The following is a 19,179-nucleotide window of genomic DNA, read 5'->3' on the forward strand; positions in this document are numbered from 1 at the left end:
GCCAAGCTGCCACAGATTCATAAAGCAATGACCTTTCCCACTGGCCATGCTATCACATTCTTTCCAGCAAATTGACTGGAGCATGCAGTTAGGACTCAGGTGGATGGAGTCACACCCTAACTTGCCATCTGCTGTCTCTGCAGCATCCCTCATGGACTTCCCCCACCTCTCTCATTACATAATCCTTGTTGCCACCTGCTGGATAGCCAAATGAGTCCAATTTTTCCTCTTGGACTTGCACTTAATGGAAGTGTAGCTCAAGCCACTTTGGTAGCACAACAATGAAGGAAACAGAAAAGAAATGCCACTGGAGGCTGAGGGAAGAGCACAACCCAGGAAGCCTCTCCTCTCTCTGATCAGCTGGAACCTCCTTCCTTGCTAGCACTGTGGTCCCACGTGCAAACAGGGAAGGATGCTGAGACAGTCTCAATGTGTGGAAGGAGCTGGTGCTGCTGGTAGCATCACTGGTCCCCGCTGTTTCCCTAACCAAGGACTGCCGAGGTCAGATTGTGATAGATCCCTGTATGCATGCACAAGGCCAGCTCCAAAGAACAGAACTGTGGTTTCATAATAAGTGCTGAAAAGCACAAGGGGAGATGTCATTCACAGCAAATTCCCTAAACTTCAGGGCACAGATACTGGTTGGTTTCTGCTGTCGCCCTTCAGGGCTGAAACTGCTCTCCCACCCATTCTGTGCCTCACCATACATAGAACCACAGAGCCATTAACGTTGGAAAAAGACTGCTTAGATCACCATGCCCAACCCCAGCCCATCCCCTCCGTGCCCACTGAGCACATCCCTCAGTGCCACATCCATAGGACTCTCACATAACCCGCTTGGCACAGTTAAATCTTTTCTACTTTACCAATCAGTAAATTAGTTCCATATGTTTATCTGCTCCAGGAAGATGGCCTTTTCTACACAGAACAACCCATCTGTAATACTTGAGCAGCCTCACAATGCTGAAGTATTCACTATCTCTGTATATAGGAATTTCATATATGCCACCTGTGACATGCTGGTTTTGAATCGAAGAAGAGCTGGCATGAGAACAATTTTCTTCCATTAGGTTGTACCGCAAAAAGAATACAAGACAGCATACTTTGCCTGTATTGGGCCTGCACTGCCATGTTTGTGGCAATTCCCTACAGCAAGACTGAAAAAATCTCCCCATTCACCCTCTAAAAATTTGGGTTGATGAAGGTCACTGAAACCTTCACAGAAAGAGAACAAGACAAATTAACGGTACAACACCCATGCCATTGTCACTGCAGAAAAGTCATCAGATGAATGCTACACCACCACTTCATGATCCCAGTTACCAAACTCAATTGGCTACTCATGATTAATGCAAAGTTTTGAGTTTCTGCCTCCCTATAGAAGCAGCTAGCAGCTGAAAAGTCAGGTAACACTGACACATGAGCCATGCTGAACTGCGCAGTCAAAGCTTCAGGAATTGTCCCCTTCTTTACAGAAGCTCAGAACCAGGGTTGGTTATACTCAGTGTTACACTCAAGACCCCTCCAATGAAATTGTAATCCATACTACGTACATTTCATTCTTCAGCTAATAGTTGGATACTTAGAGAACTTTAAACACTGAATGCTCTAGTGCCTTGGAAAGTTCAAATTCTAACATATCCTGGGACCCAAATTCATAACTAACACACCCTAATTGTAGCAACAATCTTAGCCACGTTTACACATGATTAAATTAGCAGGAAAGTTCAACAAAAGCAAAACTGATAGGAATTCTGTGCCGGTCTGCAGGGCAGCAGATAGAGTTTTACAGCCAAGTAAGAATATTGTGTCACCCTCTAAGGGACTGAAAGCTAATTCAGAGAGGTGCCCTGGGAGAAACTGCCCAAAGGTGCCCAGAGGACAGCCACCTCCTGTAGGCACCAGCACTCCTTTGGTAATCATCAGTAGGCGATGTGGGTGACTTTCAGTGCATCCAAAAGAGTGTCAGTCATTGGGGTTTAGATTGTGAAGGGTTTGCCAGCTTCTTAAATGGGAATGGAATGAGTATTTTACTTGCATCTCTTTCAGAAAACAGATGTCAAAATTACTTACTGAACATAGGAATTATATGTATGCTCTCAACTGAATTACTTTTTCCAGATATGTTGTAATTACTGAAAGAATTTCCAGTAGAAATGTATTAAAGCCACTGCACCTTTTGTTTAAAAGTAATTGCCAACAAATTTCAAATGTAAAACGAAGGTTATAGAGAGATATTGCTCTCTGAATGATTCACAAACTAAGGTCAAAGAGGGGAGAAAAGCCACTCAGCAAAGCAATAAATAGTCCTCACAACTTAATATCTAAAAGCAACCAAAGCATTTGTGCTGGTCTTAGAAAACTTCAGAGGTGGAAAAGCCAACTAGAAAAAGAAAGTAATCAGGCACAGCCCAGGAGCAAGCCAAACAGAAAGCTGGAATCTTCCTTACCTTTTTACCATTCACAAAGAAAACAAGCTTATCCCCTGTCTCAGCTGGAGCCATCCTGCACACCTTCCAAAATTCACCCCAATGGGACACAGGTCACCCTCCAAGAGCAGCCCTAACCTGGCAGGAAAGCGAGCACCAGCAACAGGACAAGCAATGTAGGTCTGCCTCAAGAACACCTTTAGTTCTAGACCAGTGCCCTGCAAAACCCGTATTATATAAGGGCCGATGAGGAGGCGTGCCAGCTGCTTTTGGTTGGTGCTTCTGCAGCAGCAGTGACAGAAAAGGAAGGAGCAACGTGGCCCGCCCCTTTATATAGCAACAGATCAGCTCAAATCACAATTCAGCTGCATTGCCTTCGCACCACACTGCCAAGCTTGCAGGAAGAGGAGCGTGCCTCTGCACCAGTGCCAGGAACTCACAGCCTATGGGAATGCAGTGCAACCTGTAGGGAGAAGGCAGGGGCTGAGGAGGATAAGAGTGCTCTCCCAGCCTTTTCTTACTGGATGTTGACAAGAAAAAAACTGCTTTCCTTTCTGTGTGCATAGCCATTCACCTGCACTCACTATGCAGTCTCTCCTGAGGGCACATGACTGTAGAAAAGCTCCTGAGACAGGACGTGCCTCATTTTCACAAATAAGATGTGCAGTCTCTTAGTCCCAGCTTAAAACTACACCACAAAATTGCACAGTTCCAAAATCTTACAGAGATTTCCTAGCACTATTTAATCCTACCTGCTCCGTTCTGATTTCAGCACCCTTGCTTCCCACCTTCAGCATAGCAGCCTTACTAGTTTAAATTGCTTCATAGCTTAAAATTCCTGGGAGATAACTACATCTTCCTGGCAGCACCATATGGCCAATTCACAAGACAACAAAAGCTAATTAAATCACTTTTTTCAAAAACACTTTCCTTCAGTGTTTTGGGAGCGTGTCAGAGCAAAGACAATATACAAATTATCTTTATCTCATGTATTCTATCTGTCTGCCCCCTGGGGAAAGCTATTTTACAGCAAGCGCCAGTCGTAGTCTAAACACTTAAGACACTCAAGACACTCACTCTGCCAAAAGCATAGCTCACAGCAAACCTGTGTTTGACACCGGTTACCTTGACCCAAGCTTGCAGTGAACCTGTGCATAACTGAAACAGTGCTGACACCTACTGCCTGGCACCTCCTAGAGCATCGTGAGGACATTGAAAATGTGGCACTTTCCTTCAGAATTCTTCTGTTGCTTTATATCTGGGGGCAAATTTATAGGAGTACTACCCTCGCACAGCAAGCATCCATCTCAAAATTAGTCTATGTGAGCTTAACATATTTAAATAGTTCAGTAATGTTTTAACTAACAATTGTTACTCACAACCACAGTCTTAAGGCAGCTAGCCATTATGTCATTAACGTCAAAATCTTAGTTTCCTCATCTGTACTTTTCCATCATGCAAGATGTTGCTTTTAGATTTGAAGAACGCCTGTAGACGTGTCATCTGTTGTCTCAGGAACCCTGTCTGCAATGTTTCTGTCCAGCTATAGTGAATACCTTATAGCTAAACTGCCCCCCACTTCTACGCCAGTACACAGCATCTTATGATGTTCCACTGTAAGGTTTACTTCTGGCCCCGTCAATCTGCTGTATACATAATGGAGTCGTGTATTTCTCTTGATGCACAGATTACTGAGTATGTACATCTTCAGACATCATCTCACACGCCACTGATTGCAGAATACCAAATTCATCCATTCTCTCAAGCTCATTTTACAAACAGAGAACCAAAACACCTGGAACTGGTACTTTCCAGGTCCTCTAAATTTGACATGGAACACATCAACTCATGTTACTGAAATCTCTTCACCCCTTTTGAAAAACCCATTACAAATAACACAGAATTGGTTGGTAGAAATGGCAGTGCAGAAAGTGAAAACAACCCTCAAACTTCTATAGTGTGAGAACATTTCCATTAGCATAGCCATCCCTTGGAGCCAGTTGAATACATAAAGCTTTCATCAGCCAAACACGCAACCCGGTTGCAAAGCAGTGCTTTGTTGAGGCCAGGGAAAGCATAGTGGGTTTCCCATTATAGCAACCACCCATTTGTCCATTCACAGCTCAAAGTCAGGTTTGCTTTGGAAGCCCAGAATTCCCCCGTCTCACTCACTTCTCAGAGAAGAAGCTCAGAGAGTAGTGGATGCATTATGACATTGTCAGAAATAAAGGAGCTAGCTTTTCTCATTCTGACTGCTTAATCCTGCAGATCCGCCGTTGCAAATATAGTAATCTGTTCTGTGAGTGATCTAATGCACAGCTCAATGAATGTGATGAAACTTATGGAAACTCCATCCCTGCCTAAGGAGTTCACCGCCAGAATTAAGTCAACGCATGAAAATACAGCAAACAGACATCAGAGATCATGAGATGAAGGAAAAGGATTAAAACAGAAGCGAGGAGGTCAGCTATTTTGTTTGCACATTACTCCTGCAGGAAGTGGGAAGAAAGTCAGTAGAGGCATTCATGAGGAGGTTTGGTAATGAAAAGAAGAAATTCCCAAGCCAGTGCTTTAGTGCAATACCCCATCTCTCTCTCACTCACACTCACACGCTTCCTGAGCTAACACTCTGCAACTTCTGGGCCATCATCTGGTAAAATAACTAACAGGTACAAACAGTGGGTCAGCTCCACTGGTGCGGATTTTTACAAGTGCAGCTTACTTGTTCATCTCTGGTGAAAAATGCACAACCAATGGTGATGACTAGGTTGAAAAATGGTGTTCTGTAGCTGAGAGTTTTCTCTATCAGATAGCGTTATTGTGCTCTTTGTAGCTGTTATAGTTTCCATGGAAATAAATAGGAGGCATTATTTTTGGAGCAAGCTACATACTGTATTATGTGAACTTACGTATAATATACTACCCTAAACTATCTGGCTGTTCTCCACAAGTCCTCTGGCTGCCCTGTGTATCTCACTGTCAATCACTTTCAGCTTGTATCCCTGAGACAGTCTACACTTCTCTTGATTGAAAACAAACCATTTTAATTAATTTGCCACTATGTAATAGTAACAAACAACATACACTGGGCAGGAAGGAAAAAGTCCCACTGCGAAATCACAGACAGTGTTGACACAAAAGCAAATGCTACAAACTGAACACAAGTCATAGAAGGTGAAAATTAGATGTGTCACAAACGTGGCAGTAAAGCTGAAGAACTAGCCGTGGAAAGAACCAGTGCATTAAAGAAACATCTGCTTTCAAGATAAGCCTTGAACAGCCTACAAACCTGGTAATAGGATGTTACACATGTATTACGAGAGCTAAAATTTCAATTATTATTATATAAGGCCTGTGATCCCTCTCCAAAAAATCTGATATTCTCGAGTCGTGTTCCCAATATCCCACAGCCTCAATCAGAACTAAGAAAAACTCTTTGTATTCCCAACACTATTTCATTAAGACAGGACAGGAAAGAGATCTGACTGTACATAGAGCCTGGAGTTACGTGCATCTTAAACATGCCTATGGATAGCAGAGTACTCGGTAAAGAAACTCTTAATTACATGAATTACTTGATATATTTGATAAAAAGCACCTCATTTAAGACTCTGCTGTCAGTGACAGACCGAGTCCAGCTATAGACATCTGGAAGGCACGGAACAGAAGTCTTAGATTAATCTAACTGGCTTCCAAACAAGTTCTTGAAAACTGAAGGTAATTGGCTCTTCATTCATTAGTTTCAGGAGTATGAAGACTTATTCCTTTCACTGCATTTCTTCCTATTCTGCACACTGAACTTAGAGATCCCACATCATTTACTATGGCAGCCACTTGTATCACCTAACAACAAGTCTGAAGCAACTCTTACCTCCCCCTTTTGACCTGGCATAGTTACCCATTTTAAAAAGCACATGGTTGCCTACACTTTTTTTTTTTAATATCTTGCATTGTTTTATATCTCAACTCAACAACTCTGTACATTTTCACAAGCTGACAGGAGGCTATTTCACAAAAATCAGGCAGGGGAAATAAGGTTATGAGAGATTTGCCAACAGCAAATGAGTGACAGGCCTGCTGCAATAAAACACCCAGCATGACTAATGCTTTTCTCCAATGCAGAGATGCCTGTGCTTTTAGCAGAATGATGATGATGCATCTTAGATGTAAACATGATTTACTGTCTCAATTAATGAGGCTGTTAATTGGGCTTTAACCACATACAGCTTGGAAAAATACTTGAGAAAAACAATAATAAAAGATAGGAAACAAAGAGGTATGTAAGAATTCTCAAAGGATTTTCCCCAGAACAAAGGAAACGTACCTTAATTGTTAACACTGGGGTTACACTAATTGATATCAGGCTGCTAGATGTTTTTTGCTCATTGCTATCTCTTCTGTCTCTGCTATGTACATGACAGCAGTGTTCCAACACACCTCTGTCTGGTTTCTGCTGATTCACAGTCATCCTTCAAAAATCCATCCAGGAGATAAAACAAATCTGGTCAAAGCATCTAAAGTTTAAGTGACCAGAGTAAGTTAGAGTGAGTCAATCTGTCTAAAGACACTAAAAGATTTACATATTATTATATATAATGTATAAGACATTCTACATAAATATACGCACAGAGGAGTTGGATGCAGAATTTCAAATCCATCTCTCTTTAGTGCTATGGTGGTGCCAATCCTAAATCAGGTTCCTTACATAGAAGTTCCAACATTTCTATCCCATGAGAGTCATGGCATTGTCTTTGGTTTGTTGCCATAATAAAATACTTGCAAAAAAGAGAGATTTCTGCTTCTATACCACAAAGTTTGCAATATTAAAAAAAAACAAAACAAACAATAGGGTGAAGTCACAGAGGAAAGATCTTCAATCATCATCTCAAGTTTGTTCATTTTGCAACATCACCTTCCATTTCACAGTTGTAAGTGACAAAAAGTTTTAATTAGATCTCTTTCAGTGAATTTATTTATTGCACTTGCCAACTAATACTAACATACACTCATGTAATCCACGTATTCCTGAAGTTGTTCCTTACTCACAGCCACTTTTACCATGACTGTGATTTACAAGGATGGGCCAAGAACAAGGCTCTGGTCTCTTTGCTGGTTCAGAACGCAGTGCGAGTCCCTGGCTGACACTCCTTCACCCTACAGGTGTTCTCCTAGAACATGGTTGTTCCTTTGGTCTGTATCTGCTTTGTCTAGAGGGGACGAGGGGGAGCAGTTGGGTACATGATAATTATCATTTTGGAAACAGCCAGATGCAATACTAGACAGATTTCCATAGAATCACAGAATGGAATGGTTTGGGTTGGAAGGGACCTTTAAGATCATCTAGCTCCAACCTCCCCATAGGCAGACACCCCTCACACTAGACCAGGTTGCTCACAGTCCCATCCAGTCTGGCCTTGAATGCCTCTGGGGACATCCACCACCTCTTTGGGCAACCTGTTCCAGGGTGTCACCAACCCCACGGTAAAGAATTTCTCCCCAATATCTAGTCTAAATCTACCCCCTTCCAGTTAAAAACCATTTTCCCTTTCACAGCACTCTCTTCCAGAAGCTACATTTTTCTTCAAAAAGAGGATTCATTTGCCATATTTGTCTTTCCTCTGAGATGGGGACCTTAACAAACTTGTCCTTCAAGCTCCCATTCAGATCCATCTATTGGAGTCGTACGTTGAGTAATCCCTCCTATTCCATGGGAAGATTCAATATTTGGACTAGAAGGGCGTCCAACTTTATCTAAGGTTCACCCACCTTTTAGAATATTTTGATTGTATGAATATCTGTGTCTCGTAAAAGGCAAGTTTTGAGAAAAAAAATGGCCTTTTCACACATCACACTTACATGGATAACAGAATATTAGGTTTTGAGTTTTTCCTTATCTTACAGAAGAAATAATTGCAGTACATCCAAATTAGACAACCTGGCAGGACAAACAGTGACGACACTAAGGGTGAAATTTTCAACAGAAAAACACTGAGCCCCTTTCTCACCAGACTCAGTGGGAGATAAGTTAAACAAACACCACGTGCTCTCTGGAAAACTCTGCCTGGTGGGAAACCACTCCCTGGTTTCACCGAGAACCTGTTGGCTGAAACACAACGTGGACATAATTTCTTTGCAGTACACTGCATGGATGCCCCAGCAAAAAGAGGCAGTGCCAGAGAAACAAAGGAGCAAAGACACTGGACTGTTTTCCCACACGGACCTGAAAGGCATGAGAGTAACGTTGGGTGAAAAACAACATGATGCTAACAATTTTCCTAGAAAGACTTTGTCTTATTTTCCAGAATGAGAATGAACTATTGAGCATCTTATTCCACAATGGAACCCAGGGAGCAGGAAAGTTGAAAGCATTACCTGTTATCAAAATTGGCAGATGTTCCAGTTATCACATCTTGTTTAGGTAAAGATCTGCAGTGAATACAAACACTTAGCTCAAATAGCATTGCTGTGTCCTAAGACATAAACTGAGCGGTTTAATTTATCATTACTTACACCTCTTCTTTGTATTTCAGAGAAGTGCTTTTTATATTGAAACCACTAATGAAAAATCTGTATAAATATAGGAATAAAAAGGAATCTCCTCACTTCTGGGGGCAAGGACTCTACCACTATTGATGTCATCTTTGAATTTATGAGAGCATTTTCTCTCATTTCAAATTTCTCAGGTTCCTCAACCCAAACTGTGTTCGTGTCAACATTTCTTATAAGAAAATCCTAGTTGTCCCTGACCCCCTACCCACACTGACGTCATTGGACCTTGGATGCAGAAAGATGACACAATGTTCAGGGTAAATGAAAGGAAAAAGAGAGAGAAAAAAAACCACAGGATTCCACGTTCAGGGTCTGCTGATCAATGGAAGCCTGACTCAGCAGCACAAAAAGCACATCCCGATTGGGCGGGGAGAGGGAGCAGATCCCAGAGCCAGGCAGACACAGAGGTCAGCAGCAGGGCTGGGAGCACCTGGGCCACGTGCCTGAGGAGGGCATGGCCGGGGAGTGGGGGGCATGGCCAGGGGGACCCAGCAGGCTGCTCTCCTCACATGCCCTGCTCTGCCACCCCACAGCGAGACCCACAGCCATGAGATAGGGCTGGCTGCCTGCTGACGGCAGCTCCATTGCACCAAAGCTTTGTGGAGATGAGTTAAAGGGCAGCCCATCTGCAGTATCGTGCCCAGGCCTGAGAGCTGTGGGTGCTCCATCCCTGGAGGTGCCCGAGGCCAGGGTGGATGGGCAGCCTGAGCTGGTGGGGAACAGCCGGCCCAAGGCAGGGGTTGCGCTAGGGGGGCTTTGAGGTCCCTTCCAACACAACCATTCTTCAATTTATGAAGAATTTATTAATCGCTCCTCAGTAGATTAAGTCTGCCTGAAGCTCTGAGCATGCTGTAGGAAGGAGGCTGATCACTTTTCTCACCTAAATTGTTTCTCTGGAAAAGTGACGACATTTCTTTCCTTTACACTCATCTCACATTCAGTTGCCTACTTCTGTTCTACAGCTTTCTGTAAAACCTGCCCAGACAGGCTAAAAACACATTGCAAGTACATACATCTCAGGCATTCAGGACTGCTGTGTTTGAAGTATACCCTGTTTTAAAAAATAAGAAAATAAGATCAGCTACAGGAGTACTGATCAGAACATTTAAAGTACTGACAAATGTATCTGTATGTGAGCAATCAGATATATACATTTAATATAATATCTATTGATCCTGTTGTTTCCACTCTCTTGTCCGTACAACACTGAGCTCTATTTTGAGTGTTTGTATTCACTGCAGATCTTTACCTAAACAAGATGTGATAACTGGAACATCTGCCAATTTTGATAACAGGTAATGCTTCCAAATTTCCTGCTCCCTGGGTTCCATTGTGGAATAAGATGCTCAATAGTTCATTCTTATTCTGGAAAATAAGACAAAGTCTTCCTAGGAAAATTGCTAAATGTTTCATAATTCCATTCCCTGAAATTTTGTTCCATTCTTCCACTGTCCTTTGGTTCCTCCCCCATGGAGGAAATCAAGTCTAAATTTCACAATCCATAACAGTTCCACCCCCTTTTTGAAACGACGTGCTCCAAACATACCCAGGATTTTGACAGATTCTGTGCTTTTTTTCACCCAGCTGAAACTTTCAGTCCCCATAACTTGCTTTGATTTTCTTAGTTCCAAGAAAGCATAACCAGTCTCTTCTGTTTGGTGTGAAGTGGTACCTTGGGTGGTACCTCTTATCCATCATCCTTCAATAAACATGTCAGAGCAACACTCCCAGCAAGTTGGGTACAGCATGAGAACTGACGTAGGTAGCTCCAGAGAGTAAGACAGACATAGAAATAACACAGATGGCAGAGTGCTTTCCTCCCCTCCTTGAGGGGTAAAAAATAGCCATCTGCCTCTATATAGCACACCAGTTAAAACAGGGGAGTGAGAGCCCAAAGAGCCTAACAATCTCTTGCTTGATCTCCTGGACATCTCTTAGCGCCCTACTTTTGAGAGTCTGTCATACCTACTGGAGCTCCTTCAAACAAAGCTCCTGTCCCATTGAGCAGTAAGGCAGCAGCTACAGAAAGGCACTGATCCTGCTGGAAACATTTAAGCAGTTCCAGAACAACAGGATAGCAAGTGGAAGCATAACCTGCCACATTGCTTGGTTAGTAGTACTCCCATAGAGACTGGTCATTACTGTTACAAAATATTTAGGTACAACCAGCTAACTATTCATTAGCATACCAAATATTAGCACTGGCTGAATTCTAAATTACAAGCTGTGCCCAACTCACAGCAAGCCCTTCACTGCTATCTACACTCAGCTGTAATGAGTGTGTGAGGTGTGCGGATTGCCAGCAGGGCCTGAGTCCAATATTAATGGAGAAATAGAAGCTCAGTGAACCAAGCTAGCTATCCTGCTGCTGGAAAGCAGGGTATAAGAAGCATCACATGCACTGGAATAAGGTGAGAAATGCTCCACATCTTAAATGAGGTGCCAGGAATAATTAATATTTGAGAATACCACAACTCTCTTCTGAAATATGTCGTGCAGTCTCACAAAGACAAAAGCTGGCAAACAGACATGGCAGGAGAACTGTGAAGTCACACACAGCATTCAACACATGCTATGGACTTCAAAGCGTACACCAGAAACACAGCAAACACCTGCTCTGACTTGTTCACATTACAGGAAGCCTCAATGACATACTGTCATTCTGGAAAGTTTATAGAGATGTTTATAATTACTGTGGTACAGTTCATAAATTGGCAAAGATCTTCCATTTATAACATAATCCTGCTGCAGCCATGCAGTGACACTCTGCAATTAATAGGACATGACAAGTAGACTTCTAAAGCCCTCTGACTGGAACCTGATCTACTTACTGGGTACTGACACAAATAAATAAAAGAAGTCAAATCACCTTACAGATGAAGGAGTACATCACATTTTTCCTTAAACAGAAACATCAATATTTTCATAAGAAAAAATTAAGCTTTTAAGGCTTATTTGATTGGCCCTATGCTTTAACAACTTCAGCAGGTACATTCTTTCCTTTCTGCACCTTGCTAGCACTGGGCCAAGTACTATTATTATTCTTCTTCATGCTGCAACGTCACCAAGAACTAAAAATCACCTAATAAACATTAATTAACAATGACACTACAGAGTGTTGTGCCAATATCTGTCATGTTACAGATGTGAAAAGATGAGACATTAATAGGGACTCTTTGATCATATAGTGAATGAGCAGCAGGAAGGGAAGAGACAATAAATGCTCATTCCTGTTTTTACATTGCCTGGGCACCTGCTTTGTTTATTGATTTGGTTATGTTGTTTGGGTTTTTTGTTTGTTTGTTTTAAAGTGGCTAAACCTTCCACTAATTCCACTACTTTAAAACAGAGCTTCCAATTAATTAGTTGAAGTGTGTGTTTATATATGCAAAGACATTGCAATAGTCTGGTGGCCTTCACAAAAGGACATGAAACCAAAAGTTATGCAGATTGCTCCAGAGAATAGCAGTTGTGCAAGCTTCACAGCCCCTCATTGGTGGTTTCAGCCTGCCAGTTTGTTTGCATAACAGCTGGAAGGTGGTGCTGATTAAATTTCTCTTGCAGTTTGATAGGCCAGTGCTAACTTGCCTCTGGTTCAAAGCCAAAATACAGAATAAGATGGAAAGTAAAGCTTTGTAGAATCAGTATCTTGTGTTTAATTAATCTTTGATGTTTCTCTTTCACTGAGGTAACTATTTCACATGCCACAAATCCTTTTAAGGTAAGCCCTTACCAAAGGTTACACTGACTCTACCACAGTTAAATTGCATCTTCTTTATCCCCAGTCTTCAGCAACTCTATCCCAATGTTTATTCCTTTAAATAGAGCACATATCCAGCATAAGTTCATCTCTCAGGACCATGAGGTGCTGCTTGCACTAATGATTTAAGTCAGTTAACAACCTGGGAATGTTTGCAGATGGCTGAGATATGAGTACTGGTTCTTCCTACCCCATCTAGACTAATACCCATGGTTACCAGTGGTGGAGTTTCCATGTATGTCTACTTCAGCACTGATAAGATCAGCAAGATCACAATACAAGACAAGATCTGGACGTTAAAGTTTAAGCACAGTGTCTTAGACGTTTCACATAAAGCTTTATGCTGCTAGGTTGGACAACAAACTTTAGCCATGGCAATTAGACTCAAGATTCGCTCTCTGTATGGCTGTAACAAGTTATTCACCCAGGAGGTCATCAGTCCCAGTAAGGGTATAGTGAATAAGGCACTGGCACCTATTCTGGAATAGCACCGTGAAAATTTATGCCTAAAAGTTCAGTCTACAGATGATGCTTGATTCTGTAGTAAAAATGAAGGCAATCACAAATACCATCAAGACAATAATAGTGATTTTACAGGTAACAGCACCTGGTCTTTATCTCCATGTCAGGTACTGAAAAAAAAAACCTATAAAAAGTAGCTTACAAACACTTGGTGAGATCACAGTGAACTGAAGCCTTTCAAACTAGTTCTGCATTTTCCCCACTTAATTAATGAAGCATAATGAGATGCTTCTATACTGTATCACTGTACTGTATATCACTGTAATCTTTTAGGCTTACAAATCCATCAATTGCACAAATAATTTTGATGCTAATGCTTTAATAAGTCACCTGATAGCACTCGTTACTACCTGATCAATTTCCACTTGTGTTTAACCAGAGCAAAAACAAGGTACTCCCACAACCTCCAGTTGACTGGCACACACTTCAGACAGCCTAACGTCATCACTACAAGGCCATCTTTACAGCTGTGTGTATGCCTTCCCATTGCAATCACAGTTGAGCAAACATTGACTAAAGTAACCTCTTGTTTTGAGCTGAGTATTTGAAGAATGATCATAACCTTGATCCATTCTGGTGTAGCAGATGTCTAGATGACCTATCAGCTGCTGCTTGCAACACCTTTTTTGGCCTCTTCCCTACGTAGGGTGAATGGTGCAATCCTGCCCTGAGCCAATACACTTCCAAACGTTCACCAATGTATTTTACTGCTCCCAGTTCCCTCAGCAGATGACTGGTTTAAGAGATATTCTGTAAATCATACCATTAATCCTCCTGGCAAACAGCAGAGAGAAAACAACAAAACTGAAGGGTTTTTTTCATAGTTATCCCAAAAGCCAAGGTCATGTCCAAGCATAACGAGAGCCTACAAAGTGTGCTCTGATCAAATATATTGACCTTACCTACAGCTCAAGCTGTAGCCACAGCTGCCCCAGCTTATGCCTTCAGGAGAAGGTTTGTTAGGAACAGTGCTCTTCCTTGTTTACTACTCCTTACAACATTATTAGTTTAACTGCATCTGAGAAAAGCGTGTATGCTTTTCTTTTTTTGCAAAGCATTACATATGTTCTTGTGTCAGTGATGGAGAAGGGAGGCAAGGGAGAAACAGCCACGACACCTTCATGAAGAGAGTGAAACTGATACCAAATATTTTCCTCACTCAGGTCGCCTTTGATTGTTTTGTGAAGAAAACACATACAAACATGCAGAGCTTAAGCTGTTCTAGTCACACCTACATTTTCCTGGACTCTTATCTCTATTGCTGACACCCCCTGCCAAATGGTTCTTTGCCATCTTTGCCTTCTAAAGGCAGTGTCTGCCACAGCATTGGAGGGCTTGGAAGCAGTATGCACAATATGCACCCTGGCTGCACGCACATGCACTACTTCCCATGCCATTTAATCTCCCATCTCCAGAGAAAGATAGCTTTTGCAACATAGACTTATCTCATTTTTATCCCAATCTTTGTTTCTGCTTTTATTTTTGCAATATGAAAACGTGCACAAGTGTACCTGTCTCTAGCATATATTTTTCCTCTTGGTCCCCTAACACAAGGAAAAAACTTACCTGCAGGCTGTCACCCAGCCAGAAGAGAGGGGTTTTTGGTTGGTTGTTGGTTTTGTTTTTTAACTTGGAAGACTCTTTCATGCAATTCCTTGCCTTCAAGGTCATGAGAAGGTAGCATTTTTCATGCAAAGTTGATGATTCTGTTAGTACTTCTGCTTTAGTTGAAGAAAAGGGTCTTTCTGGACTTCACTTAATCACAAGATAACATTATAAAAAATAATCCTATCTGATTGTTTATAACACTCTGCCCTGAAACATCCTGTTGGCTTCCCATGTTAAGCAAAGTGGCAATTTTAACAAAATCCAGCCTGAACAAAGGAAACATGTTAACTATGTTTTACCATTCAAACCCAGACAGCAACCATTGGTCAGTGCACTGAAGTTGATCAGTGGTATCTCTATTGGAAATGATATCAGTGGGCCTGTCCACTCGCCTACTATCCCTTCAGATGCTGAAAGAGCCACAAGTCTAGGCCTGCATTAACACCTCGGAGTCCCTACCCTGAAGTAAGGTTATCCAAACCTACAGACACTCTGGAAATATAATTTGATTTTGATCATCTTCTCCCACTACGGCAAACTTTTCCTGTATAAACTTTCCCATTCTCCAAGTCTGGGCAGGAACATAACTACAGGAGTTCAGGAGGGCTGAAACAAGCAAAGAAAGATGAAGCTGAGTACAACGCCCAACATGGAAAAAACAAAGTTATAGGCAAGACATCCTATCCATTCACAGGGTACTCAAAAAAAAAAAAAAAGAGCAACAGAAAGGACAGGCACCTCACAGTTGACTAGGTGAAAAGGATGTTCCAGAGTAACCTATGCTTAATTAGCATGATGTAACACAAGCTCCTGAGAGGAGATGTGACATGAAAATAAGCAACCACCTTCAGTTCATGAGCTGGCAGCCAGCTTCAGCACATAAGTTACTGAGTAAGTCACGTAATAAAAAGCAAACAGTGAGTGATTGCATGCCTGCTTCTTCAACTGTATGAAAGGCCTGGCACTCAACTCCAGGTGTGCTTGCTTTGCAAGTTACTGCCTGGCACCTAGCTCTGCAAACCTCAGCTCAAAGCACTCATTGGCTTGAGAACAGCAGACACAAACCCAACCCTTGCTGTAAAACAACAACTTGGGTATCATTTTGAAGGAAAAAAACTGGAATAGGCAAGGCAGGAGGAGGTACCGTGAGACAAATCTATGAAGTTTGTGACAAATATAATAATAGACAAATATAACAAAAATAATAATATATAATAATAGTATACGCGAAAAACGGACTGCAACAGCACATAAATAAACCTCAACAATAAAATTCAGGGAATGAGTGAGTCAGGAATTTCATTTTAAATCATTTCAAAAGCAGCAGGTTTGTACCTTGATCACTCATAAAACAACATAGAGACAATTAATGTGATTAACAGGAAAAACAAGATTGCAGAAGAAAAAACAAGAATACACATACCAAACTGGAGGCAGCAACCACACGTTCAGTTCTCAGCACAGACAGCCACAGACCTCAGCTCTACTGACAGGAGTAGAAGGTGCATTGACCAAAGTGCTGTTGGATGGCCTGCATCTGCCCTACAACATATGTTGGTCCAACCTGACCCTACAGGGACAGGTTCAATCGAGGTAACTCAATTTCCCCCACTCAGGCAGGGCAGCATCCTACATCTCAACGCTCCCAACTCTGAGGGACTACAGCTTTTTCCCACCAAAACACTGACAGAATGGAGTGAGCCACTTGCTTGTCCCTACCAGGCTGCTTCATTGCTTCCTTCCTACCACAGCTCCTCCTCCAGCAGCACTGAAGCCACCAACAACCCCACTCCCTTTAGACCTGTTGTCTACAGTTCTTATCCAAATACAGGTGAACTCAATTTGTTACTAACACAGCACACCTGCAGCAGGACCGCATGTGCTCAGAGTACAGAGAAAAGCCTCAATTAGCCTCTCTGTATCTCATTATACTCCTCTGGAGATCATTGAGTCCAACCCCCTGCTAACCTAGTTCCTTACAGCAGGTTGCACAGGTGGGCATCCAGGAGTCTTGAATACATCCAGAGAAGGAGACCACCACCACCTCTCTAGGCAGTCTGCGTCTAAGCCAGTTAGCAGGAGAATCTCTGATCCTCCCTAGCTTCTCTTTAGATTGAAAGGAATAAACATTTCTACTGAGATGGGTTAAAACACCCATCCTGAATGCTGGATTGGAAGGCAGAAGGATGGCTGTGTCTGAAACAATCTGGATGGTGTGTAAAGGACTTTCCAGAAATGAAGGATAGAAGAAGGAAGACAGGGAGATACAGAGAAGAAAAGGAATGAACGGAAGGTTTCCTTGTTCCAATTTTTTGCTCCTCACATTGCACAGCCTACAACATACAGAAAGGAGCGTGATTCACACAGAGGCAAGTGTGCTGTAGAGAAAGTACAGACATTAAACGCAGATTATCACATAAACTTCCAAGACACACTGAGTTCTCATGTACACCTTAGTGGAAAAATAAACTTCTACCACAGAAATATATCAGTCCTCTATTTCTCCCTATGACAAATCACATTGCTATGCCTTGCATTTGAACACACAGGCTTCCAGTAAGTTATTTACTCCTCTCCATGTGACTTCTTCGTTAATTTGCCCTGGAACCACTCACCTGACCCTACAAGTCAGGTTTTATACCATTTATACTCCCCTCATTAACTGGGTGAGTAGCTCTATGTGAAGGGCAGCAATGGAGAAGAGCCACCACCGCCGCCACAGAGTTCATTAACACACATTACAGAAGGAAGGCAATGCATTTCAACTGTTACCTGTATGTTGCATCATTGCAATGCATGAATCACATCGCAGTAGCAGCATTAATTTCCAGTAAGTCATAAGCTGCTCTGTTCTATAAAATACCATAGTCCCACTCGTAGATGCCTGAAATTCAAGCAGTGAGACTGAAAAGAGGTGTGGAAATTAAACTGGTAACTGTTAATTTATTAGATAATTTTCCCAAGGTTGCTCAAGGCTGACCGAAGCAGGAAACCCAGCTCTTCTGACTCTTCCTCCAGCTGTTAACCACAGCATCCTCTCTCCCTCGTCTCCCAGGCAGTGTATGTGACATGCTTTTTGCTTCCTGCCTTCCTCCTCCTTCATGTTTACCGCCTACTTCATTTCTAAGTGCAGTTAATTTCCAAGCCCGTGCCACGTTTGGCACACACTGCCTGCACCCATCCATTTTAGCTATCCATCTTAATCATCTGCTGGTCTGTCTTCTGTACTCCTCCTTGCCACGCTCTCCCCCTGGTGCTCCTGCCTTGCTCCTGCAGGCTGCAATCCTGTTCACACGCAGGGTCTGGGATGCAAGTGCTGGGAGCTGAGAGAAGGATAGATGACCGGTGCTCTCTCAAATGCCACCATAAGTAAAAGGAAAAAAAGTCTACTCCTTCCTATTTCTCAAACACGATCGTCGGATAGACCCTTCTGAATAACAGAGCAGTTTCTCCCTGTCAAACTCATGGAAATTCCATTGGGATTTGGGGTTCTTCCCTCGGACACCAGCCTAGAGGACAGTATACTTCAGATTGTTGTGCAGCTCTGGGATTAGATTCCCTTTTACTTAAATTCTCTCCTTTGCTGCACTCAGAGACATAACTTTTAGGTCTATTTTCTGCATTATTTGTGCCACTTCAGTCTCTCTCAATACGCGTGCATGGTGAGAGGTAGGTATTAGGACAACAGATGCTACCAAGCTGATTGCAGAGAATCTGGCTTGCGCTGTTGTGGAATAGGACAGAAAAAAAAAAAAGAAAATAAAACAGCAACAATAAAAGAATATGCTCACCATCAACCAGCTGTAGACCAGCAGCCCCCGGCATTACCACTCAGCACGACATGGTAGGGGACATCCCTGGGGCCAGCCTGGCATGTCCCACTGCTGTCACCTCCCAGCTCTCTGTGCCCCCCCAGCCTCTCGCTGCAGAGCACTGTGAAAAGCTGAGACAACCTTGGCTCTGTACAGCGCTGCTCAGCAACAATTGAAATGTCCATGTCTTATCAACATTATTCTTATCCTAAATCTAAAGCACAGCACCATTAGAAAGAAAATTACCCCAGCCACAACCAGGACGGCCATCTGGAACTTCAAAGCAATGGCACTGTCAGGTAGCATATGAAGTGAGAAAAGTGAGGATTATGGGGCTTAGAAAAAAAAGATTGCCTCTGTGTGGGAACGTAAGAAAAAAAACTGTTCACAGCAGCAGCTGTGGAGCAAGATAAGTGGCATGAGAACCAAGGACACCTTTAGAAGAACATCTCACGGCTCTCATTGGCTAAGCGCCTGTGGGAAGGGTTGAAGAGTGTTT

The 19,179-nt window shown here is 42.5% G+C and overlaps 1 protein-coding gene across 5 annotated transcripts in view; it reads right to left on the reverse strand.

Annotated features, from left to right (window-relative positions):
* Nucleotides 1-18,965, reverse strand: part of XDH (xanthine dehydrogenase) — a 59,392-nt gene extending 40,427 nt beyond the window's left edge. The window contains exon 1 of one of the 5 annotated variants that reach the window (XM_019611819.1): nt 18,927-18,965. In XM_019611819.1, the coding sequence (XP_019467364.1) occupies nt 18,927-18,950 (24 nt within the window). In that variant the 5' untranslated portion in view covers nt 18,951-18,965. Of the gene's footprint in view, nt 1-2,450; nt 2,689-14,826; nt 14,947-16,291; nt 16,614-18,659; nt 18,680-18,926 lie in introns of those variants that run through there. The other 4 variants (XM_019611820.2, XM_019611821.2, XM_019611818.2 and 1 more) reach the window with 4 other exon arrangements.
* Nucleotides 18,966-19,179: the final 214 nt, after the last annotated feature.

Source organism: Meleagris gallopavo, unplaced genomic scaffold (assembly GCF_000146605.3).
Source record: "Meleagris gallopavo isolate NT-WF06-2002-E0010 breed Aviagen turkey brand Nicholas breeding stock unplaced genomic scaffold, Turkey_5.1 ChrUn_random_7180001956681, whole genome shotgun sequence".
Taxonomy (NCBI): Eukaryota; Metazoa; Chordata; class Aves; order Galliformes; family Phasianidae; genus Meleagris; species Meleagris gallopavo.